Source organism: Lontra canadensis, unplaced genomic scaffold (genome assembly GCF_010015895.1).
Source record: "Lontra canadensis isolate GAN:19392208 unplaced genomic scaffold, GSC_riverotter_1.0 scaffold40, whole genome shotgun sequence".
Lineage (NCBI taxonomy): Eukaryota > Metazoa > Chordata > Mammalia > Carnivora > Mustelidae > Lontra > Lontra canadensis.
Genome location: NW_022631034.1, coordinates 7,929,044 through 7,955,931, shown reverse-complemented (window position 1 = coordinate 7,955,931; position 26,888 = coordinate 7,929,044). Strand labels below are relative to the sequence as shown.

The 26,888-nt window shown below is 36.1% G+C and overlaps 1 protein-coding gene across 5 annotated transcripts in view; it reads right to left on the bottom strand.

Moving 5' to 3' along the window:
* The window catches only part of LOC116875021 (serine/threonine-protein kinase TNNI3K), a 307,722-nt gene that overhangs the window by 248,220 nt on the left and 32,614 nt on the right, over positions 1-26,888 (bottom strand). For all 5 annotated transcript variants that reach the window (XM_032870114.1, XM_032870115.1, XM_032870117.1 and 2 more), the window contains exon 5: positions 17,552-17,662. In XM_032870114.1, coding sequence (XP_032726005.1) covers positions 17,552-17,662 — 111 coding nt within the window. The remainder of the gene's footprint in view (positions 1-17,551; positions 17,663-26,888) is intronic.

Genomic DNA, 26,888 nt, shown 5'->3' with positions numbered 1-26,888 from the left:
AGACAGAAGAAAGAGAAATTAAGGAGTCAATCCCATTTACAATTGCATCCAAAACCATAAGATACCTAGGAATAAACCTAACCAAAGAGGCAAAGAATCTATACTCAGAAAACTATAAAGTACTCGTGAAAGAATTTGAGGAAGACACAGAGAAATGGAAAAATGTTCCATGATCATGGATTGGAAGAACAAATATTGTGAAAATGTCTATGCTACCTAAAGCAATCTACACATTTAATGCAATCCCTATCAAAATCCCAACCATTTTTTTCAAAGAAATGGAACAAATAATCCTAAAATTTATATGGAACCAGAAAAGACCTCGAATAGCCAAAGGAATATTGAAAAAGAAAGCCAAAGTTGGTGGCATCACAATTCCGGACTTCAAGCTCTATTACAAAGCTGTCATCATCAAGACAGCATGGTACTGGCACAAAAACAGACACATAGATCAATGGAACAGAATAGAGAGCCCAGAAATAGACCCTTAACTCTATGGTCAACTAATCTTCGACAAAGCAGGAAAGAATGTCCAATGGAAAAAAGACAGTCTCTTCAACAAATGGTGTTGGGGAAATTGGACAGCCACATGCAGAAAAATGAAATTGGACCATTTTCTTACAGCACACACGAAAATAGACGCAAAATGGATGAAAGACCTCAATGTGAGAAAGGAATCCATCAAAATCCTTGAGGAGAATACAGGCAGCAACCTCTTCAACCTCAGTTGCAGCAACTTCTTCCCAGAAACATCACCAAAGGCAAAGGAAGCAAGGGCAAAAATGAACTATTGGGACTTCACCAAGATCAAAAGCTTTTGCACAGGAAACAGTCAACAAAACCGAAAAACAACTGACAGAATGGGAGAAGATAATTGCAAACAACATATCAGATAAAGGACTAGTATCCAAAATATATAAATAACTTACCAAACTCAACACCCAAAGCACAAATAATCCAATCGAGAAATGGGTAGAGGACATGAACAGATATTCTGCAAAGAAGACATCCAGATGGCCAGCAGACACATGAAAAAATGCTCCACATCACTCAGCATCAGGGAAATACAAATCAAAACCACAATGAGATACCACCTCGCACCAGTAAGAATGGCTAAAATTAACAAGTCAGGAAATGACAGATGCTGGTGAGGATGCAGAGAAAGGGGAACCCTCCTACACTGTTGGTGGGAATGCAAGCTGGTGCAACCACTCTGGAAAACAACAAGGAGGTTCCTCAAAAAGTTGAAAATAGAGCTACCTTATGACCCAGCAAGTGCACTACTGGGTATTTACCCTAAAGATACAAACGTAGTGATCTGAAGGGGCACGTGCACCCGAATGTTTCTAGCAGCAATGTCAACAATAGCCAAACTATGGAAAGAACTTAGATGTCCATCAACAGACGAATGGATAAAGAAGATGTGGTATATATACACAATGGAATACTATGCAGCCATCAAAAGAAATGAAATCTTGCCATTTGCAATGACGTGGATAGAACTCAAGGGTATTATGTTTAGTGAAATAAGTCAATCGGAGAAAGACAGCTATCATATGATCTCCCTGATATGAGGAAGTAGAGATGCAACATGGGGGGTTTGAGGGGTAGGAAAAGAATACATGGAATAAGATGGGATTGGGAGGGAGACAAACCATAAGAGATTCTTAATGTCACAAAACAAATTGAGGGGGATGGGGTTGTAGGGAGAGGGTGGTGGGGTTATGGACATTGGGGAGGGTATGTGCTATGGTGAGTGTTGTGAAGTGTGTAAACCTGGTGATTCGCAGAACTGTACCCCTGAGGCTAATAATACATTATATGTTAAGAAAAAAAGATAATTTTTAAAGGTGGATACATGGCTTAGCTCATTAATTTCAGCCTTTTTTTCCTAATCAATTGCAAACAACATGATGATGACAGCTTTGAATTGCAATTTGCATTAATTTCCTAATTACGTGTATATATTTCAAAGTTCTATTTTGGCTATATTGTTCAAGCTTCTATATGTAATGCTTCGTTAATATTCAGTTCAAACTACTTTCTTATTTCTACTCTGAATTCTTTATTGACCCACAAGTTATTTATTTATTTAATTTTTGAATTTTTTATTATTATCCCCAGGGATACAGGTCTGTGAATCGCCAGGTTTACACACTTCACAGCACTCACTATAGCACATACCCTCCCCAATGTCCATAACGCCACCACCCTCTCCCTACACCCCTCCCCCCCACTCCCCTCCGTTTGTTTTGTGACATTAAAAGTCTCTTATGGTTTGTCTCCCTCCCGATCCCATCTTGTTCCATTTATTCTTTTCCTACCCCTCAAACCCCCCACATTGCATCTCCATTTCCTCATATCAGGGAGATCATATGATAGTTGTCTTTCTCCGATTGACTTATTTCACTAAGCATAATTAAGCCATGTATCCACCTTAAGAAACTAGGAAAAAAAAAAAAACAAAAGTAACTCAAATTTGAGGATAAGAAAAGATAGGTAAGAGCAGTTAGAACCCATCCCTCTTATTCCAATTAAAGAGGGAGGAATGCTTTATGAGGCCAGCAATACCCTGGTAAAAAAAACAAGACAAAGACACCACAAAATTATGGACCAATCTCCCTGATGAACATAGGTACAAAAATTCTCAACAAAAAAACAAATTCAACAATCCATTAAAGGGGTCAAATACCATATTTAAGCAGGATTTATTCCAGGATGCAAAAACGGTCCAACATCTGAAAATCAATCAATGTGATATATCACATTAACAAAAAGAAGGATAAAAATCATATGCTCATTTCAACAGATGCAGAAAAATCATCTAAAAAAATTCTACATCTATTCATGTTAAAAACCCTCAAGAATGTCAGAATAGAGAAACCATACATCAACGTAATATAGACCATATATGACAAACCCACACCTAACATCACACTCAATGGTGAAAAGCTGCGAACTTTTCCTCTGAAACCAGAAACAAAACAAGAATGTCTACTTTTGCCACTTTTTTTCAAAATAGTATTAGACATCCTACCCAGAGCAATCAGGCAAGAAAAAGATATAAAAGGCATCCAAACTGGAAAGGAAGAAATAAAACTCACTATTTGCAGATAACATGATACTATATTTAGAAACCAGTAAGGACTCCATCAAAAAACTGTTAAAACTTAAAAACAAATTTAGTAAAGTGACAAGACACAAAATTAACATGGAGAAATTAGCCACTTTCCTATACACTAGTAACAAGCTACCAGAAAAAGAAATTGGGAGTACCTGGTTGGGTCAGTCAGTTAAGTGTCCCAACTCCTGATTTTGGCTCAGGTAATGATTTCAGGGCTGTGAGATCGAGTTCCCCCACTGAGCTCTTCACTGGGTGTGAAGCCTGCTTAAGATTCTCTCTTTCTCCTTCTTCCCCAACCCTGCACATGCATTTTTTTTTCTCTCTCTCTCAATTAATTAATTCTTAAAAAAGAAAGAAAGAAAGAAAGAAAGAAATTAAGAAAATAATTCTGGGTGTCCGGTGGTCTAGTCGGTTAAGCATCTCCTTTGGCTCAGGTCATGATCCCAAGTCCTGGGATTGAGCCCAATGTTGGGTTCCTTGCTCAATGGGAGCCTGCTTCTCCCTCTCCCCACAGTTTGTGCTCCCTCTCACTATCTCTCTCTCAAATAAATAAATAAAATCTTGAGAAAAGAAAATAAAACCATCCCATTTACAACTGGATCAAAAGGAAAAAAATACTTGGGAATAAATTTAACTGAGGAGGTAAAGGACTTGTATTCTAAAAATTATAAGACACTGATGAAAGAAACTGAACACAACACAAATAAACGAAAAGATATTCCATGTTCACAGATAAGAATTAACATTACTAAAATGTCCATACTACCCAAAGTGATCTATGGATCTAATGAAATACTTATCAAAATACCAACAACATTTTTCACAGAACTAAAACAAAGAACTCTAAAATTTGTATGGAACCATAAAACACCCCAAACAGCAAAGAAATCTTGAAAGTAGAATGAAGCAGAAGATATCATACTCTCTGACTGCAAAACATACTACAAAGTTGGAGTAACCAGAACAATATGATAGCGGCACAAAAACAGACATATAGATCTCTGGAATAAGACAGAGAACCCAGAAAAAAGCCTACAAATATATGGTCAATTAATCTCTCCAACAAATGGTATTGGAAAAGCTGGACAGCTACATGCAAAAGAATAAAACAGGACCACTATCTTATACCATATATAAAAACAAATTCAAAATGGATTAGACTTAAATGTAAGATGTAAAACCATAAAACTCCTAAAAGAAAACATACGCAATACGTTCTGTGACATTGGTCTTAGCAATATTTCTTTGGGCCAGTCTCCTCAGGAGAAGTGAAATAAAAGCTAAAATAAACAATGGAATTACATCAAACTAAAAACTTATTAAAGCACAGTACAGGAAATCATCAACAAAATGAAAAGGCAAAATGAGATGAAATGAAAATGAATAAAGTCTTAGAAGCAGATTCACAATTAAATAGATATTTGATATATGAAAGGGTTGGTATTATAGACCAGTAAGGAAAAAATAAGCTTTTCAACAACAGTTGCCAAAACAATTGAATATAGAAAAAAATTAAGTAGGATCCATACCTCACACCATAATCTGGAATCAATTTTAGATGGTTAAAATACTTAATATTAAAGACGAACCACCAAACTTTAAAAAAGATAATATAAGAAAATGTCTTCACAAAACCCCAGGGTTTCTTAAGCAATATATGAAAGCATGAACTATAAATTAGAAGATATTTGTAGAATATATAATAATAGGGGTGCTTGGGTTGCTCAGTGGGTTAAAGCTTCTCCCTTTGGCTCAGGCCCTGATACCAGGGTCCTGGGATCAAGACCCACATTGCAGATAACATGATACTATAACTATATACTATAACATGATACTTCCCTCTCTCTCTGCCTGCTTCTCTGCCTAATTGTGATCTCTGTCTGTCAAATAAATAAATAAAATTAAAAAAAAATATATATATATATATATAATAAAGGAGAAAGGAGAGATAATTTAGTAATAGTGATTAAGATGATGACTATAGTCATACCACCTAGGATAGAATATCACTTACTCACTTACTAGCTTTGTGATCTACAGATAACCCTTGTCAAGTTATTTAACCTTTCTGTATCTCAATCTCCTAATTTATAAAACAAAATTAATAATGATATTTATCCCTTAGCTGAAACAAGAAAATTTATGCAATATGCTCAGAACATTACCTGGCTCATAATAAGCTTTTTATAAGTGTATAATTATTATTTTTAAATTATTGTCCATGGGCCACCTGGATGGCTCAGATGGTGATGTGTCCAACTCTTGATTTCAGCTCAGGGCATGATCTCAGTGTTCTGCAAACTCAAACTCAAACTCTGCACTGCATATGAGATTCTCTCTCTTCTTCCTTTGCCCCTCTCTACCTCTCTCTCTCTCTCTCTCTCTCTCTCCTTCCCTCCTTCTAAAAAAATTAGTATTCATAATACATTGAAAATAATTTCTGTGAATCAATTAAAACAGACTAACCATTCAATTGAAAAATACACAAAGGCACCTCACCAAAAAAGGTAACTGAGAGCTGCATACATGTGAGAAATGTTCCGTATCGTAAGTAAGCTGATAAATACAAATCAAAACCAAAATGTGATACTATTCCGTATCTACCAGCTGGAAGGAAAAAACACAACTAGTATATTAATGTTGGTGAGGATATGAAGCAAGAAAACAATCATACAGCCAATTATACACTGGGTGGGACTGTCAACTAGATCAACCCCTTCAACATTCACATGCTCTACAACCTAGCTATTCTAATCTTAGATCTATATCCTAGAGAATATCTTGTGATAATATGCTAGGAAATAATACAAAATTATCACACAACATTGTCTATAATATCGAAATATTTAAAATCACTCAAATGTTAATTAAGAATAAACTGGATAAATAAATTGTGGAAGAATGAGTGAATCACAGCTACACAAATTAACATGGATCTTATATATTTAATGTCGAATAAAAAAAGTCACAACAAATGTGTATTTCCATATATAATATTCAAGAACATAAAAATGTTAAGAACAAAACAATATAATTCATGATATTAAAAAGATACACATAAATATATATACCAAGGAAAGCAAGAGAATAGTTATCATAAATCTAGAGAGAGAGTCACAAAAAGTCACATGAAGCTCTTATGAGGAAGCCTATATATATATGTATATAAAATGAAGTAAGTATACAATATATATAGTGTATATATATATATAGATATATCCTTTTATATGCATGATACTTTTCTCAATAAAAATAGTTTCATAAAAGAATGTGTTGCACAATTGGAAAGCTGTCCCAAGTATGTTTTAAATAAGAAAAAGGCTTCAGAAGCATTTAGTGTGATTATATTTTTGAAGAAAAAAAATACATATGAGAAAGTCTGGAAGAACATCCATCAAAATGTGAACAGTAGTTATTTTACCTTTGGGTAGCAATGAGGTTGAAGTGTTAGTCATTAATTGTGTAGCCAATTTTGTAAAGTTATATTTTTAAGAAAATGTATTCAGCCTACTAATAATTTAAGCTAAAAAAAAAGAATCTTAAATGTAAAATGAAGCTTAAATAACATCATTGTTTCATAAGTCTGCGTGAGCTTCTTTCCTGTAACTATAAACTTGTGCAATGTCATGTTTAATGACTATTTAGTATCCCATTATATCCATGGATCAGCTTTTTTTTTTTTTAAGACTTTATTTATTTATTTGATAGACAGAGATCACAAGTAGTCAGAGAGGCAGGCAGAGAGAGAGGAGGAAGCAGGCTCCCTGCTGAGCAGAGAGCCCGATGCAGGGCTTGATCCCAAGACCCTGGGACCATGACCTGAGCCGAAGGCAGAGGCTTCAACCCACTGAGCAACCCAGGCGCCCCAATCCATGGATCAGCTTGATTTAATCAATATTTATTTCCGGGCATTTAGATTTTTTTCTCATTTATTTTACATGAGCATTCTTGCAATCCAATTTCCTATTATTTCCATAAAATAAATTTCTAGAAGGTAGTTTGCTAGGTCATAACCTATGAAAAATTTTAATGCCCAAAACACAGAGTTTTCGTCATTATTTTGACAGCAGTACATCAAAGGTAAACTTATTTATTTACCTATTTATTTATTTTAGAGAGAGTGAGTGAGTATGTGCACATGTGCACTGGGGGAGGAGCAAAGGAGAGGGACAGACTCCCCACAGAGCATGGGGCCCATCATGGTGCTGATCCCATGACCCTGAGACCATGACCTAAGCTTAGATCAAGAGCTAGTTGTTCAACCAACTGAGCCACCCAGGCACCCCACCAAAGGTAAATTTATTATTCACATATTGGCACTGGGTTTGTTCAATAACAAATTTTATCTAAACTCTCATTTGAATTTAAATTAAAAAAAACAATAAAGATGTTCACGTTAGAAAAACAAATAAACTCTCATTTAAAAGATTTGGTGACCCATGATCCCAGGGCCCTAGGATCAAGTCCCAGATAGGGCTCCTTGCTCAGTGGGAAGCCTGTTTCTCCCTCTGCCTGCCATTACCCCTGTGTGTGCTCTCTCTCTCTCTCTCTGACAAATAAATAAATAAATAAATAAAAATCTTTAAAAATCAATCAATTAATAATAAATAAATAATTTGGTTTTCTAAATTAGACACAATCTCAACAATTCCACAAGTTCCAATGAGGGTTCAGACTTGGTCTCTTGCCAAAAAGAAGGAAGTATAGAATGGCAAAGTATCTCAAGCAAAGAATGCATCCCATACATCTCTGTAACTCCATACTAGTGTCTTAATATGAGGGAGTGCCTAAAGAGTGTTTAATTAGCTGAAAATTACTAAATTTGCCTGATTCACAGGAGATTCTCACTTTCCTGGGGATACCCAGAAAAGCTAGAAGCAACTACTTAATAGAAACAATAAGACATCACTAAAATAATTCTCTAAGGATTTTACTATATTATAATTCCACTTATTTTCAACGATTTACATTATCACAATTGCTAATGGGAGTACCAACATCTAAACCATCTAAACCAGGTCACGTTCATTATTGGAACAACACATTTCCACTCTTCTTGCATCAGCAATGGGAAAGTTGTATATTCAGTTTGGCAACCAATTAGGCTAAAAGATATAAAATCAAGTCGGAGAGGGATTAGACATATAGTAATTCTCTAAGTATAAGTTTACTGGGGAAAATAGCAGATATAAATAATCTGAAGATCTTCATTTATCTTGACAGTTCATAAATGGCTCACAAGCTATCAGTGCTGAGGCTGTGAAATAGCACAGGACTGTGAGTCAGTAACTGATTTTATGCCAGAGAGCACAATTCACATGTGAGATTGGAGACAACATTACTGCTTAGAATGGAGATTAGGAAAATTCAGCCAAGTCATAGAGAGAGACATGCAGATCTAAAAGACTAATGATTCTCCCTTATGGGTATGTTGGACTTCTTTTTTGTGGAGTAGAATAAATTTAAACTCTGTTACTCTCTTTTGATGGGGTCAAACCTTATTAGATCGAGTCGAAATTCCTCCTTTATATTTTAAATGGGAAGGCACTTATTGTGATGAGCACAGGGTGATGTATGGAAGTGCTGAATCACTGAGTTGTACACTTGAAACTACTATTATACTGTATGTTAATCAACTGCAATATAAATAAAAACTTAAAAAATAAAAAACAAAAAAAATCCACAAGTACTGGGCAGATGCTGGGAGAAGAAAATGAAAGTTCTAGCTTAAATGAAGCTCTATTTGACTATTTAAACATTTTGTTTTAACATAAAATAATAAAGATAATATTAACATATAAAAATAAATAAATGAAAACGTAAAAAGATGTATTGAATGGGCAGAGAGAAAATTTTAAAAACAAAACAATCATTATTTTTGTTTACATAGGCTGTGTACTTACTTCATTTTATAGATTTTATAAGAGAAATTTGTATGAAGCTATTCATGAAAATTGCTTGTGATTTTGTAAGCTTTCCTTATTAAAGGTATCATTATAATCTCTTGTGCATCTACTGAGAGGAGAAATCATTTTCCTCATTCTGCGTGATTTGTAAAAGAACACTTGAATAATCATTAATTTAGTCATTCAACAAACAATTATTAAAAACCTACTATATGCAAAAGCACAATACTGGAATCTGTGAGAGACATAAAGATTTTCACATGCACTTCTTATGCTCAAGAAAAATATATAATGACATAATAAAATAATCATGCTTATAAAACAAGCAATGTCAAATGCTATGAGAAAGGTATAGATAAAGTACTATTGGTGATTAGAAACGTGAAAACACATCAAGCTAGAGTAATCTAGCAATTTCATGAAGGTGGCATTTCAGCTGAACTTTGAGGATGGGTGGGAGAGGCAAACTATAAAGAGACTATAGTGTGATAAAAAGCACAGGGAATATAAATGCATAATAGTTCATTTAATTTAGAGTGTGTGTTATAAATGAAAAGCATGAACACCCATGGCTGAAAAGGTAGGAGAACTGGATCACCAGTTAATCTCCTGCGGGGTGTGTTTTGGAGTCAGCAAGTTTCTTGGTCAGGGGAGTGACCGAAGCCATGTGTTAGAGAATCTGGCAAAATCTCAGGAGAATTTAAGATAAAGTAGACTGTAAAAGATTGGAAGACAGGCCTTATAAGTCAGAATGCTATTGCAGGAAGTCTGGTAGGATAATGATGGTATGAATATAGAGTAAGATAATGACAGTATGAATCACAGAATGAAGGAACATATTGACCACTACCAGTAATATCTTTGATTGCTCTGGACAAAAGATTTGCATCCATTGCCCTTTGTCTTATTTAGTTTGGATCCCTCCCCCGCTCCCAATTTCCTGGATAGCTTAATGTCTGGTTTTCAGGAGAGAATTATGAAAATGATTCTTCAACTCTTGCCAGGATCTTTCTCAGATGTGGAAATTTGCAGTAATTATGAGACAGCTCACCCCAGAACTGAGGGAGCTAGTAGCCTGCTTCAGGGCACAGAAAAAAGTAAAAGGCAGAAAGGTTAAAGATAACTTTAAGTAGTTACACTTGAATTGCATCTCAAAACAACTCCAGAAACCTTTGTGTGACTTCCTTAATAGTTCCATGCTTTATAATGGCTATATTAGTCTGATACTCAGTTGTGAAAGAACAAGTGAAAAGAGGCAGAGGTGCCAATTATCTTTGAGGGACACCTCAGAAGAGAGATGCTGTGACAGAGGGCAGCTGTTGAGAGCCACTCATGGGGGCTCTAGCCTCTCACTCCCACTATTGAGACCTCAGAAAGTTTCTAAAGGTTCTTTGGAGATCCACCAAAGAGAGCCATTCAGGAGAATAGCTTACACAATGTTTAGAAAAGATGAAATACTTAAAGAGCTCTACTCCCTAAATGCCATCCCAGAATGGATCATACCTGAGAGAAAGTAGTTGGTACTCACCTCTACTTTATTACTATATTAAAGAACAGGTAGAAAGTATTGGTTTTCCCATGTATTCCTAATTGAGGGAACAAGAGTAGCAATTTCCTGCCAACCTGGGTCGTAGGGGCTTACAGTTTCTGAAACTCTGGGGATGTGACTTAAGCAAGCTATAGAAATCTTGATTCATAACTCAGCCATCAAATTCCTGGTAGGGAATATGGCATTAAAAAAGGTTAAGTGCAGGGGCGCCTGGGTGGCTCAGTTGGTTAAGTGACTGCCTTCGGCTCAGGTCATGGTCCTGGAGTCCTGGGATCGAGTCCCGCATCAGGGTCCCTGCTCCATGGGGAGTCTGCTCCCTCTAACCTCCCCTCTCATGCTCTCTGTCTCTCTCTCAAATAAATAAATAAAATCTTTAAAAAAAAAAAAAAAAAAAAAAAAAAAAAAAAAAAAAAAAAGGTTAAGTGCAAATGCATTGAAATCTATAGCTGTTTCTTATCAACTGTCACAGATACCTAGCACAGAGATTATTTCTGTCTAGCTGATACATTGCATAGCATGATTTATATATAAATATCTATCTTATCTTTATCTCTATCTATCTATCTATCTATCCTTTTTTAAAAAGAATGTAGGGAGTACCTAGGTTATTGGAATCAAATTCAGTGCACAGAAGGGTTGCCATAGAGAGGCAAATTCACACAAAATGCTGAATGTTTACAAAGATAATTCTCATTCAGGTTGATTTGATTAGCAATAATCTTTGAATCTAATTTCTCAGGTAATGTTTCTTTCATCATTTGCCATGGTAGCAAGCTGATGAATACTTCATTTACATTTTTATTAGCCTATAAAGCTTTTCCTGCTTATGCTCTTTTACCTCACCCCAAAAGCAGTACTTAATGTTTAATAATAGTTAATTGAACCCATGGCAAAGATTTGAGTACAAAAAAAGTGACACTTAAGGTAATGTCCTCTTGTTATCAATCTTACAATTGATACACACTTAAGGTACTGCTTCTGAAACCATAAAATTACTGATTATGATATATAATCTATGATCTTAGTCTCTAGACCAAAAGCCTAAGAAGTAAGAGACTGTCTCCTTGCCTTTAACAAACAGTATTCTGTAATACTGAGCACATTCAGTAATTAGGACATACAGCTTCTTAGTTTTGACTTCTGAGAAAATGACTCTTGAATGCCACAGTAGATGTGGTGTTTCTAAACCAGGTCTCAGTTCTCCAAGACTATGTGTATAATAAAGGTTTAGTTTCACATTTAGCCATTTGATATGAAGGTATATTAAACTTTGGCATCACAGTCTGCAAATGACTATTCAGACCAAGTTTAGAGTTCATGCCAAAGAATGGTAATTAGAGGGACGCCTGGGTGGCTCAGTCTGTTAAGCATCTGCCTTCAGCTCAGGTCATGATCCCAGGTCCTGGGATCTGGCCCCATGTCATCTCCCCGCTCAGCGGGGAGTCTGCTTCTCCTTCTGCCTACCCCCCACACCCGCCCCGCTCAAGCTCTCTCTCACTCACTCTTTCTCTTTGTCTGAAATCATTAAATAAAATCTTTAAAAAAAGGATGGTAATTAGAATACCTATCAATCATTCATGGCATTCACTAGAGTGATATTTAAATAATTATTTATAATAATGTGCATTAACTGGTATATTTGGCCCTTGTTGTGCTTTCTGTGCCTGAATTGTAGTAGCCTGTGATGTTCATATAGGATTTGTTTCTCTGCCTGCAAAATTTTGGGAGACATCAGAGTTAAGGCAATGGTGCTGCACACTGTGAAATGACTCAGGGTTCATTCAGAATGGAGTTCATAAGGGACTTGTCTATTCATTAGACTGGAGGCAGATCCAATACTTTTTAGTTATAAAATTCCTGAGCACATTATCTCTTTAAGAGAGAGAGAGACAGACAGACAGACCACATTTTATAATTCTGAGCATTCACTTGTTTGTGCCTTTGGGGAGAAAACTAAAGCCATTTTAAAAGAAATAACTTAGGGAGAATCAGAAGCTTCACTGTAAACAAAACTCTCTCCCGAAACATTCAGATGATTTAGTTAAGAATGAACTGGAACAACATCAATTGCATTTCCTTGAAATCAGAAATAAATTTCAAAATAACTGGGAAGCATTTCTGAAGCACTGTTTGGATAAGTGTTTACAATCTGAAAAAAGGATAAGGTAGGATAGAATAAATTCAGCTATAAAAATAATATTCTCACCTGCACAAAGTGTATATGAAACTGTGACTTTCTGTGAGAAATAAAACACTCCACAACCCCTATACATTATATATTGTGTCATCCCAGACATGTTTTTCTGCTTGCTATTCAAACAGTTGTCTACAGCTACAGATAATTGATTTGTCTCCTGATAACTTTAGAAACTACTGCATGAAACACCAAAGTGTAGCAGCTTTTACAAGTTATTTGACTAAGCATAAAGTGTTTTACACTTTGGGGATGTGTGTGTATGTGTATATGTGTGTGTGGTGTGCCCACATACATGCATTATACATCCATGGGTTCTGGTGCCCATATACTAAGGACCATATAAAGTTATTCTTGAATTAATTAATGTTGCTTAAATTGTATATGTAACCATGTCTGGGCTTTAGATAGTAAGATACTCAGTTTATTTTGTTTTCTGAATATATTTTCTGTGTCTTATGGCTGCAAGCCTGTTTTAGCAACACAAACAAGAGTCAAGAGGGAATAATTGTTCTTTTATTTACAAGACTACAGATTTGAGTAGATTTGAGTCCTACTCATCTCATTTATTTATTGTCTGAATGGTCCTTTGGGAGTCACTTAATTTCTTTAATCCTTAGTTTCTTCATTGATAAACTAAGTGTAATGGTAGCCATCTAACAGGAGAGCCAAATAACAAATGCACATGAATAATCAAGCATTACCAAATGTTAGCTAATATTTTTCATTTTCATGGTTGAGGGAGCATATGATGTATGTGTCTCCTGGATGCAAAGGGGAGAAAAGGATTTAATGCATTTTTGTAGTTTGCTAACAGGATCTTGGGACTTGTATAAAGCAGCATATGCACATGTATTTTTTTGATGGATAAATCAGGGAGAAGTAGTAAGACCCAGGACAAGAACTATTTGCTTCCTTTTCAAAGCACGGTAAACCTAAGTCTGAGTCTCAAATTTCAATCACCGTGTCTAGGAATCCACAGCACATGTTCTCTTCTATTATTGAAGGAGGCAGCTGCCTAGTCAATGTAAATTTTATTGTAAAATTATTTAATAGAATTCACAATTATGGGAGGACAAACACACTTGAGACACTAATGGAGGTTCTGAATTTTATATGTGTAGACAAAGAGGGCTGTCAGACTTAGCATCAGTTATTGTTGCACAGAGACAGGTGGGCGATAAAAGAAAGTGACTAGTAATGAAAGGGAACTCCCACTGATCCACTGCCACCATCTCTGCTAACGAAGAGTGAAAAATAGGAGTGAAATAAGCATCTAAATAAAAACTGTATGTATTTTGTCCCATTGTACTCATTGTCCTTTCTACACCATTTGATATCCAGGATCCTTATCTACTGAAATTCTCTCTACTCCTAATTACTGTGATAGTAATATCTCCTTGTTTTCCTCACACCACTATAACCAATTCTTCTCTGTCCTTCAGTAGCTGTTCAGTAATTCTGCAAGTCTCTATGGATAGGGGCTCAGTGCTTCGCTATCTATTAGACCCATTTTATAACTTTCAGCTATCCTGGTTTCAAATATCACCTCTTCACATATAATTTTCAAAAACTTACACTAAACCTCAATTTCTCTGTTGAAAGCTAGTTGTGTATTTTGTTATGTTGTGTATTAATTGTGTGTTGCTATGTTGTGTATTAATCATAAATGATTAATGAATATTTCCACTTGAAAATTTGGATGTTGTCAGTAGATCAACATGTTGGAGCAAATTGATTTCTCCTCCAAATTGATTCCTTTACCCAATCTTTTATCTCTGTCTGTTTAATCATTATATCATCACTCTGGAATCCATACTAAACACATTGTTCAAAGAAATCCTCTTCAATATGTTATTTATCAAATCTTTAGTCATTATCTTGTTCAAAAAGTCTCAATGGCTTGTCATTTCCTGTTGGGAAAAAAAATCCTATTGGCTATTAAGAGTCTTTAAAGAGGAGGAATTTCTGTCTTCTATTTATCTCTTTATCTACCACACCATCTAGGCATGTGTGTTATAAAACATACACAATAATTGTTTATTGAATTGAACTCCTTGGACTTCTATTCTCAGTTTCCTTAGTCTGGTCCATTCCTAATATCCAAATTTACTTGTAGGGACTCTAACGTTATTTTCACTCTCCTCTAAATGCATTCAACTCATTCTCCTGACCATTTCTGGACATGGGTCCTCTTTTCTCTGTCCAGTTCTCACTATTCTTTAAAGTTCAGCCCAACTTCAAAACCTCTCTCATAAATCCTTCCCCAGCTCTTTCAGTCCATGTTGATCTCTATTCCCAGTGAATTCTTAACACTTTTCATTTTGTGTTGTCATTTCTTGCTATGTAATTATCACATTTCTAATTGTTCCTAATTACCAAACTCACTCTGATCTTTGGCTCTTTCCCCTTCTGTCCTTCCTATTTTACTTTTGAATTGTTTATGATTTTTCCTGTGTATTAATTTTGTGTGTCCAGCTACACTATAATGCTTTAGAAGGAAAAAGTATTTCATATTTTCTTATATCATTACCATATTCTAGCACTATGCTATAGAAAAAGTAGAGGTTCAAAAATATTTATTAAATGAATAAATGAATATTGGGGAAAGAAAATACATTAAAAGTGAGTATTTATTGCAATTAATAGCTTTGGAAAAATAATTCAAAGAAGAAAATTCTGCATTTGAATATGATGCTTGTAGGTTTTTTTAATATCATTTTCTTTTATTATCTGATTTGTACCTTAATTAGTCCATTAGATAGGAAGGGAATAAAGGTTAATGTATATACACCTGCTTTATGCACCAGCAGTGATTGACAATAAAAGTCACTAAATGTTTACAACAGCTAAAAAGGAAGTTGGAGAATCCATGAAGAAAGGCAAGACAAGAGTAGCAGCCTATCTGGAAAGATTTTGGTAAAGTTTGCCCTAAGGCTGGTAGAATTATATTTCCTTCCACACCATGATTTACAAAGCAAGAAAAAAGCTATTTGAATAGGAGATGAAGAGGCCAAGCTCTTAACCACTTTGCTTTTGAAACTTGTAATTCTATCCCTCACAAATACAATCAACTCAGCAGTAGACAAAAAGGATTCTGCCATACTATCCCCACTCCCTCAATCATGCCAGCATTAAGAGATTGAATATATCTCACTGGAACTTAATGTCTACCTCAACAATTCTTCCACCCAGACTTTTTAATGTTTACCTTACATTACTTTATCACCGGCCTCAGTTGTTCTCTTTTTTGGAAAACACTGGTATTTAGGTGATTCTAATGAAATTTCCCCTCTTGTAAGTAACACAGATTCACTTATATTTACAGTGAATCTCACCAAAAAGATCTATTTTGGGGGAGAAATAAGAGTTAGTAAGAAGTGGAAATGTCAGCATGAAGGAAATTATTTTGCTCTCAATGAGATATGTTAATATTTATTGAATGTAAGAGCCCTTTACAGTGATGCTGTTAAGGAAGGTGGATCACACCAATTTTATAGGTTTTATGTATGATTTTAAATGTAGCTCTGCTTGCTCACAGTTGGCGTATATGTGTGTGTGTTAGCAAAGAAAGTACAATTTAACTTGTAACATGACTAAAAGGGAGAAATAGATAATTATTTAATAATAAAGATATTGTTGTTACCACAAATAATATACAGTGTGAAAATCATGGGATTTTGAGTAAACTGACCAGGATTCCAGATATGGCTTTTTTCCTCAATGGCTTTAAAATATGTAAAGACAATGGCTTATAGAAGAGCCATGGTTTTATATCTACAAAATGGCAGTGACATTAAAAACTATTTCATGAGGATTTGTGTGTAGATTAAATAAATAATACAAAGTGCTTTGTATGTATGAAATTAATATTTTAGTAATTAAATCTAAGACAAGATCCAGAGTCCTTCCCATGGTCTTTAAAAACACTTTTTGATCTTGTTTATAAACATTCACCTGACCTCATCTCCATCATTTTATCTCTAGCTCATACCACACTAATAACTTTGGCTTACTTGTGTCCCTGAAACACAACTAATTCTTTTCTGCCATAGGGTCTTTGCATGTGTTATCACATATATTTTATATATAGTTTCATTATGTAGTTTATTTTAAATGGTGTCCACTTCTTCACTCTTTATTTTACCTTGTTTTATTTTTCTAGTACATATTACTAACTGATATTATATGTTTTCTTTTGTTGTCAATCTCATTCTCTACAGCTAAATTCCAAGAAAATGGAGTTTTGTCTAATTTTTTACTACTCTCACCTCAAAACTAGAACAATATCTGTGGCACAACAGATACTTAATAAATCAAATAATACATAAGTGAATGAATGATATTTCATTCTTAAGCCACGAGACAATCTGAAAAGTGTTTTTTATAGATTCTCTAATTTAATCATTAAATAAGCCTATTATAATTTCTATTTCATAAACGAAAAAAAGCAGAGATGACAGTAACTTGTTTGAGGTAAACACAGCAAGTGATTGTCTGACTCCAAAATCTATGCTCTTAATCACTTCTATAAAGCCTGTGTGTATCCAGACATCTTTGTATTAATTGATGTTTGATTACATTGTTACAAAACAGCCTGAATTGACTATGAAAAGAACATTTATATAGCTTAACTTGGTCCTCAACATAAACGTATGTGTTCAGTAGCTAAAAAATAAATCAACTCCTAGAATCTGAAAAGCAGCTTTTGAAAATAGTTAAGATCAAGAATCAAAAGAGTCAGGTCTATTTTCATAGGTGACCAAGGTGAGACTTACCTCCAGATGACCTGCTATTGTAGCAATATGCAGGGCAGTGAGGCCACCATACCCAACCTGCTGTATGTCAGCTCCACTGTGTAGTAGAGAAGTGATCAATTCTGCACTGTCCTGTAAAGAAACACATCCTTAGTGTTACTTTTCTACTAATAGCAGGTTTGGACACTCTGCAACAGGATATATCGATTCGCTGACTGTCAGCCAGTTTAGGTGCTCAAAGAAAACCTAAGTGTGATTTCTGGCATAAGAGCACATGAGACAGCAAAGAGCAGCTCTCAAATGGTTGAAATGTATGAACAAATGACAAGGCTATTCAGTTTCAATCAATCCTCTACCACTTGACCATGAAAGATAGTAAGGACATTACCTATGGTGAGGCTCTTGCAAACTCAACTCAATCGTATGTGTAGGTCAGTCCAATAAATATGCTTTCTCTGGCAGCAGCATGATTGGACTGACTGCAGTGGACTATTTCCTGGTAATTCAGTAATTGCTTCTTCTCTACATATGTGTCATGGCTCCTATACATAATTAATGACACATAGTGTCATGAGCCTATACATAATTAATCAGTAGTGTCTTTCCTAACTTGACTCATTTTGACAGTGAAAATGTCTGAGGTAGAATTTAGGCCTTTGAGTTAGAATAATTTATGCAATCACCAAAGAGATGTTTACTTTCCTCATACTATTATTTGCACTATTATTTGCACTCATACTATTATTTGCATACTATTATTTGAAAAGGGAACTTTTCAAAATATTAATCGCAATTTACATTCACTGAATTTTATTATGTAATTAACCTTTCATATGCATTAACTTATTTCAACCTGGTACATGGTAGGACCTTCAAAATGGTTAATAAAAAATAAAATAAAAAGTAAATATTTCTCTAAGTTATCCTATGAAAAATTACTATTATATACTTTATTTTATAAGTCAGAACACTCAAAAGAGTGATATGGATGGTCATATTCATAAAACCCCAGAATTGGAAGGGAATTCAAAAAAAGATCTACATGTTTAACCCTTTGTCTAAGTAAGAATTCAAACCACAACTTCTTTAATACTTTAAGAGGTCTCAAACACACTCTATGGCAAGAAAGTCAAGTCTTCATGAGATAAGCCATTGCACTTATCCATAAACATATTATTTCAAATACTGTTGGTTAAGAAAATCTACTCATTTAAAAAAAAAAAAAGGTTGATTTCTTAAACTTGTTACATGTAACTGAAAAAAGAAGTTATAAAAAAAGTGAAAAAACGGGGGAGGAGTCAAGATGGCAGAGAAGTAGCAGGCTGAGACTACTTCAGGTAGCAGGAGATCAGCTAGATAGCTTATTTAAAGATTGCAAACACCTACAAATCCAACAGGAGATCGAAGAGAAGAAGAACAGCAATTCTAGAAACAGAAAATCAACCACTTTCTGAAAGGTAGGACTGGCGGAAAAGTGAATCCAAAGCAACGGGAAGATAGACCGCGGGGGGAGGGGCCGGCTCCCAGCAAGTGGCGGAGCAACGGAGCACAAAATCAGGACTTTTAAAAGTCTGTTCCGATGAGGGACATCGTTCCAGAGGCTTAACCGGGGTGAAGCCCACGCGGGGTCAACGTGGCCTCAGGTCCCGCAGGGACACAGAAGGATCAGGGGTGTCTGAGTGTCACAGAGCTTGCAGGTATTAGAATGGGGAAGCTGGCTACAGAGACAGAGCCGAGGAGTGAGCTCTCAGCTCGGGGTTACCTTGAACCGGTCGCAGGCTCGGGCAGCTCGGAGCGCAGTTGGAGGCCAGGGTGACGGGAGTAATTGGGTGCTGCTCTCTGAAGGCGCACTGAGGAGTGGGTCCCTGGGTTCTTGGCTCCCCTGGGCCTGAGACTGGGAGGCCGCCATCTTAATTTCCGTCCTCCGGAACTCTACGGAAAGTGCTCAGGGAACAAAAGCTCCCAAAAGCAAACCCGAGTGGATTACACAGCCCGGCCCCTGGTAAGAGCAGTGCAATTCTGCCTGGGGCAAAGACACTTGAGAATCACTACAACAGGCCCCTCCCCCAGAAGATCAACAAGAAATCCAGCCAGGACCAAGTTCACCTACCAAGGAGTGCAGTTTCAATACCAAGGAGAGCAGCGGAATTCCAGAGGAGGAGAAAGCAAAGCACAGAACTCATGGCTTTCTCCCCATGATTCTTTAGCCGTGCAATTAATTTAATTTTTTTTCTTTTTCAGTTTATTTTTTCTCTTCTTCAGCTAAATTTTTTTTTAATTTTACCCTTTTCTTTTTAACGTTTTTAAATAGTTTATCTAATATATATATATTTTTCTTTTTTATATTTTTTCTTTATTCGTTTTCTTTTTTTAATTGTTTCTTTTTTTTTTTTCTTTCTGAACCTCTTTTTATCCCCTTTCTCCCCCCTCACGATTTGGAATCTCTTCGGATTTGGTTAAAACATATTTTCCTGGGGTTGTTGCCACCCTTTTAGTATCTTACTTGCTCCTTCATTACTTTTATCTGTACAAAATGACAAGGCGGAAAAATTCACCACAAAAAAAAGAACAAGAGGCAGTACCAAAGGCTAGGGACCTAATCAATACAAACATTGGTAATATGTCAGATCTAGAATTCAGAATGACAATTCTCAAGGTTCTAGCCGGGCTCTAAAAAGGCATGGAAGATATTAGAGAAACCCTCTCGGGAGATATAAAAGCCCTTTCTGGAGAAATAAAAGAACTAAAATCTAACCAAGTTGAAAGCAAAAAAGCTATTAATGAGGTGCAATAAAAAATGGAGGCTCTCACTGCTAGGATAAATGAGGCAGAAGAAAGAAATAGCGATATAGAAGACCAAATGACAGAGAATAAAGAAGCTGAGCAAAAGAGGGACAAACAGCTCCTGGACCATGAGGGTAGAATTCGAGAGATAAGTGACACCATAAGACGAAACAACACTAGAATAATTGGGATTCCAGAAGAAGAAGAAAGAGAGAGGGGAGCAGAAGGTATATTGGAGAGAATTATTGGAGAGAATTTCCCCAATATGGCAAAGGGAACAAGCATCAAAATCCAGGAGGTTCAGAGAACTCCCCTCAAAATCAATAAGAATAGGTCCACACCCCGACACCTAATAGTAAAATTCACAAGTCTTAATGACAAAGAGAAAATCCTGAAAGCAGCCCGGGAAAAGAAGTATGTAACATACAATGGTAAAAATATTAGATTGGCAGCAGACTTATCCACAGAGAACTGGCAGGCCAGAAAAAACTGGCATGACATATTCAGAGCCGTAAATGAGAAAAACATGCAGCTAAGAATACTATATCCAGCTAGGCTATCATTGAAAATAGAAGGAGAGATAAAAAGCTTCCAGGACAAACAAAAACTGAAAGAATTTGCAAACACCAAGCCAGCTCTACAGGAAATATTGAAAGGGGTCCTCTAAGCAAAGAGAGACCCTAAAAGTAGTAGATCAGAAAGGAACAGAAACAATATACAATAACAGTCACCTTACAGGCAATACAATGGCACTAAATTCATATCTCTCAATAGTTACCCTGAATGTTAATGGGCTAAATGCCCCAATCAAAAGACACAGGGTATCAGAATGGATAAAAAAACAAAACCCATCTATATGTTGCCTACAAGAAACTCATTTGAAACCCGAAGACACCTCCAGATTTAAAGTGAGGGGGTGGAAAAGAATTTACCATGCTAATGGACATCAGAAGAAAGCGGGAGTGGCAATCCTTATATCAGATCAATTAGATTTTAAGCCAAAGACTATAATAAGAGATGAGGAGGGACACTATATCATACTCAAAGGATCTATCCAACAAGAAGATCTAACAATTTTAAATATCTATGCCCCTAACGTGGGAGCAGGCAACTATATAAACCGATTAATAACAAAATCAAAGAAACACATCCACAATAATACAATAATAGTAGGGGACTTTAACACTCCCCTCACTGAAGTGGACAGATCATCCAAGCAAAAGATCAACAAGAAAATAAAGGCCTTAAATGACACACTGGACCAGATGGACATCACAGATATATTCAGAACATTACATCCCAAAGCAACAGAATATACATTCTTCTCTAGTGCACATGGAACATTCTCCAGAATAGATCACATCCTCGGTCCTAAATCAGGTCTCAACTGGTATCAAAAGATTGGGATCATTCCCTGCATATTTTCAGACCACAATGCTCTGAAGCTAGATTCAATCACAAGAGGAAATTTGGAAAGAACCCAAATACATGGAGACTAAACAGCATCCTTCTAAAGAATGAATGCGTCAACCAGGAAATTAAAGAAGAATTGAAAAAATTCATGGAAACAAATGATAATGAAAACACAACGGTTCAAAACTTGTGGGACACAACAAAGGCAGTTCTGAGAGGAAAATATATAGCGGTACAAGCCTTTCTCAAGAACCAAGGAAGGTCTCAGGTACACAACCTAACCCTACACCTAAAGGAGCTGGAGAAAGAACAAGAAAGAAAGAAACCCTAAACCCAGCAGGAGAAGAGAAATCATAAAGATCAGAGCAGAAATCAATGAAATAGAAACCAAAAAAACAATAGAACAAATCAACGAAACTAGGAGCTGGTTCTTTGAAAGAATTAATAAGATTGATAAGCCCCTGGCCAGACTTATCAAAAAGAAAAGAGAAAGGACCCAAATCAATAAAATCATGAATGAAAGAGGAGAGATCACAACTAACACCAAAGAAATACAGACAATTATAAGAACATATTATGAGCAACTCTATGCCAACAAATTTGACAATCTGGAAGAAATGGATGCATTCCTAGAGACATATAAACTACCACAACTGAACCAGGAAGAAATAGAAAGCCTGAACAGACCCATAACCAGTTAGGAGATTGAAACAGTCATCAAAAATCTCCAAACAAACAAAAGCCCAGGGCCAGACGGCTTCCCGGGGGAATTCTACCAAACATTTAAAGAAGAACTAATTCCTATTCTCCTGAGACTGTTCCAAAAAATAGAAATGGAAGGAAAACTTCCAAACTCATTTTATGGGGCCAGCATCACCTTGATCCTCAAACCAGACAAGGATCCCATCAAAAAAGAGAACTACAGACCAATATCCATGATGAACACAGATGCAAAACTTCTCACCAAAATACTAGCCAATAGGATTCAACAGTACATTAAAAGGATTATTCACCACGACCAAGTGGGGTTTATTCCAGGGCTGCAAGGTTGGTTCAACATCCGCAAATCAATCAATGTGATACAACACATTAATAAAAGAAAGAACAAGAACCATATGATACTCTCCATAGATGCTGAAAAAGCATTTGACAAAGTAGAGCATCCCTTCCTGATCAAAACTCTTCAAAGTGTAGGGATAGGGGGCATATACCTCAATATTATCAAAGCCATCTATGAAAAACCCACCGCAAATATCATTCTCAATGGAGAAAAACTGAAAGCTTTTCCGCTAAGGTCAGGAACATGGCAGGGATGTCCATTATCACCACTGCTATTCAACAGAGTAATAGAAGTCCTAGCCTCAGCAATCATACAATAAAAGGAAATTAAAGGCATCCAAATCGGCAAAGCAGAAGTCAAACTATCACTCTTCGCAGATGATATGATACTACATGTGGAAAACCCAAAAGACTCCACTCCAAAACTGCTAGAACTTGTACAGGAATTCAGTAATGTGTCAGGATATAAAATCAATGCACAGAAATCAATTGCATTTCTCTACACCAACAACAAGACAGAAGAAAGAGAAATTAAGGAGTCAATCCCATTTACAAATGCACCCAAAACCATAAGATACCTAGGAATAAACCTAACCAAAGAGGCAAAGAATCTATACTCAGAAAACTATAAAGTACTCATGAAAGAAATTGAGGAAGACGCAAAGAAATGGAAAAATGTTCCATGCTCCTGGATTGGAAGAATAAATATTGTGAAAATGTCTATGCTACCTAAACCAATCTATACATTTGATGCAATTCCTATCAAAGTACCATCCATTTTTTTCAAAGAAATGGAACAAATAATCCTAAAATTTATATGGAACCAGAAAAGACCTCGAATAGCCAAAGGAATATTGAAAAAGAAAGCCAAAGTTGGTGGCATCACAATTCCGGACTTCAAGCTCTATTACAAAGCTGTCATCATCAAGACAACATGGTACTGGCACAAAAACAGACACATAGATCAATGGAACAGAATAGAGAGCCCAGAAATAGACCCTCAACTCTATGGTCAACTAATCTTCGACAAAGCAGGAAAGAATGTCCAATGGAAAAAAGACAGCCTCTTCAACAAATGGTGTTGGGGAAATTGGACAGCCACATGCAGAAAAATGAAACTGGACCATTTCCTTACACCACACACGAAAATAGACTCAAAATGGATGAAGGACCTCAATGTGAGAAAGGAATCCATCAAAATCCTTGAGGAGAACACAGGCAGCAACCTCTTTGACCTCAGCCACAGCAACATCTTCCTAGGAACATCGCCAAAGGCAAAGGAAGCAAGGGCAAAAATGAACTATTGGGATTTCATCAAGATCAAAAGCTTTTGCACAGCAGAGGAAACAGTTAACAAAACCAAAAGACAACTGTCAGAAATGGAGACGATATTTGCAAACGACATATCAGATAAAGGGCTAGTGTCCAAAATCTATAAAGAACTTATCAAACTCAACACCCAAAGAACAAAAAATCCAATCAAGAAATGGGCAGAAGACATGAACAGACATTTCTGCAAAGAAGACATCCAGATGGCCAACAGACACATGAAAAAGTGCTCCATATCACTCGGCATCAGGGAAATACAAATCAAAACCACAATGAGACACCACCTCACACCAGTCAGAACGGCTAAAATTAACAAGTCTGGAAATGACAGATGTTGGCGAGGATGCGGAGGAAGGGGAACCCTCCTACAACTGTTGGTGGGAATGCAAGCTGGTGCAACCACTCTGGAAAACAGCATGGAGGTTCCTCAAAATGTTGAAAATAGAACTACCCTATGACCCAGCAATTGTACTACTGGGTATTTACCCTAAAGATACAAACGTAGTGATCTGAAGGGGCACGTGCACCCGAATGTTTCTAGCAGCAATGTCAACAATAGCCAAACTATGGAAAGAACCTAGATGTCCATCAACAGATGAATGGATAAAGAAGATGTGGTATATAAACACAATGGAATACTATGCAGCCATCAAAAGAAATGAAATCTTGCCATTTGCGACGACGTGGATGGAACTAGAGGGTATCAGCTTAGCGAAATAAGTCAATCGGAGAAAGACAACTATCATATGATCTCCCTGATATGAGGGAGAGGCGATGCAACATGGGGGGTTAAGGGGGTAGGAGAAGAGTAAACGAAACAAGTTGGGATTGGGAGGGAGACAAACCATGCGTGACTCTTAATCTCACAAAACAAACTGAGGGTTGATGGGGGGAAGGGGTTTGGGAGGGGGGTGGGGTTATGGACATTGGGGAGGGATGTGCTAAGTGTGTAAACCTGGTGATTCACAGACCTGTACCCCGGGGATAAAAATATATTATATGTTTATAAAAAATAAATAAAAAAAAAAGTGAAAAAGCTTTGGTAAAGAATTCTAAATAGCAAAATTAATGTTATAGTTTCCAAATTTTCTACTCTGCATACCTGTATTTTAAATTTACCTCTGTATTTAAATTTTACCTCTGCATACTCTGCATTCCATTGGCCCCTTCTGTTCAGATATAGACTTACGTTTTCTCCATTCTTTTTTTTTTCCCACTAAAGCTAAGCTAATTTTATCTCTGTCCTTGCCTTCATTTTCTCAGCTTCCATAAAAAGTTATTGATAATCACTCCTGACAGCTCTGATTCATTTCTTTAGTAATCTCTAGCTATGTATACCCAAATCTTACATAAATCCCAACTGAGTTCACTATGCTCCTTGCACATTGATTTTGTTCTTTCTCATACCATCTCTTCTCCCTTTGTGCTTGCCTTATATTATTGAGAGAAATTACCATGCTAGTTTCTTCTACCTAAAACAGAAGGACTCACCACTGTCCTGAAATCACCTATTCAGTTTCAGAAGGTAACCTTGTTTACCAAATCCAATGTCAGTCCTTCTTCTCTCTATAGTCAGATGATCTCTTTCTTCTTGCCTTCTCTTTTTGTCTGCCTTCAAAAAGTGAATTTAGTTAGCCTCAAGACACTTTCTCATTCCAAATGCCAACTTTGGCAATTCGTACACAATCAGATAACTTCATCTATAGTCCAAATTCCTCTAATTCCAAATTCCAAATTCCATACATCCTGCCTATCAATAACATCTCAAATTAAAAATTAAAAATTGCTCTTGCAAATACCATTCATAATTTTCCCAGTGTTATCTGTCATCTCCTAGTAGTTCCTATTTACATTAATGACATTTTCTTACTCTAAATATCACTGAGTCCTTTGACTCAATCAGTTTTAGAATTCTGTTGGTTCTAACTCACTAGTATTTCCTATATTTTTTCTTATTTCTGACAACACCCTCCATTTTACAGTCTTCTCACTAGTCTCTGTGATCAAGCCTTTTCCTACTGCAGCCCAGCCTCCATATTGCTACTAATTAATTATTCTTATACACAGTTTTGATGACATTATTCTCTTTTTCAATAAACCTTTCATACACTTAACAAACACTTCTTGAACATATATGGCATGTGAAACTGTTCTGAGCAGAGGGAACATGGCACTGAATAAGACAGTTAAATTTCTGCTTTCATGGAACTTACATTTTTACCGTGTATATGTAAGAGAAAAGAGATAAAATCAAAAATAAACAAGACAGTGTGCTAGAAAACTAGCAAATAATAACGTGACTACTTTAAATTGAGCAGTCAGGGAAAGCTTTACTTCTCTGAGAAGGTACACTTTGAGATAAATGGTAAATGGCAAAAAAGAGAAATCCAAGCCACAATTTCAAGGATAGCCACTGAAGATTAAGGAGCAGCTAAGTGTGAAACACATAATTTCCTAAAATGGAAAAAAACTTAGTATGTTTGAAGGCCAGTGTGTTGTAGAAAGTTAAAAATAAAGAAAGGAAAAGTAGTGTTCAAGAGGAGGTCTAAGACATCTGATCTTATAGGGTCTTGTAGGTCAGGGTATTTGGTGTTTGAATTTTTCCCAAGTACAATAGCTGGCAGGAGAATGACATGATAATGAGTTAGCGAAGAATCAGGAAGATGGTTTTTGAGGTAGAAATAAAATATTTTATTTTTCACATGTAAAGTTTGAGATCCTTACATGAGATCCTTAGGGTTAAGACTGTGGGTACTTGAATTACCTCCCTAAG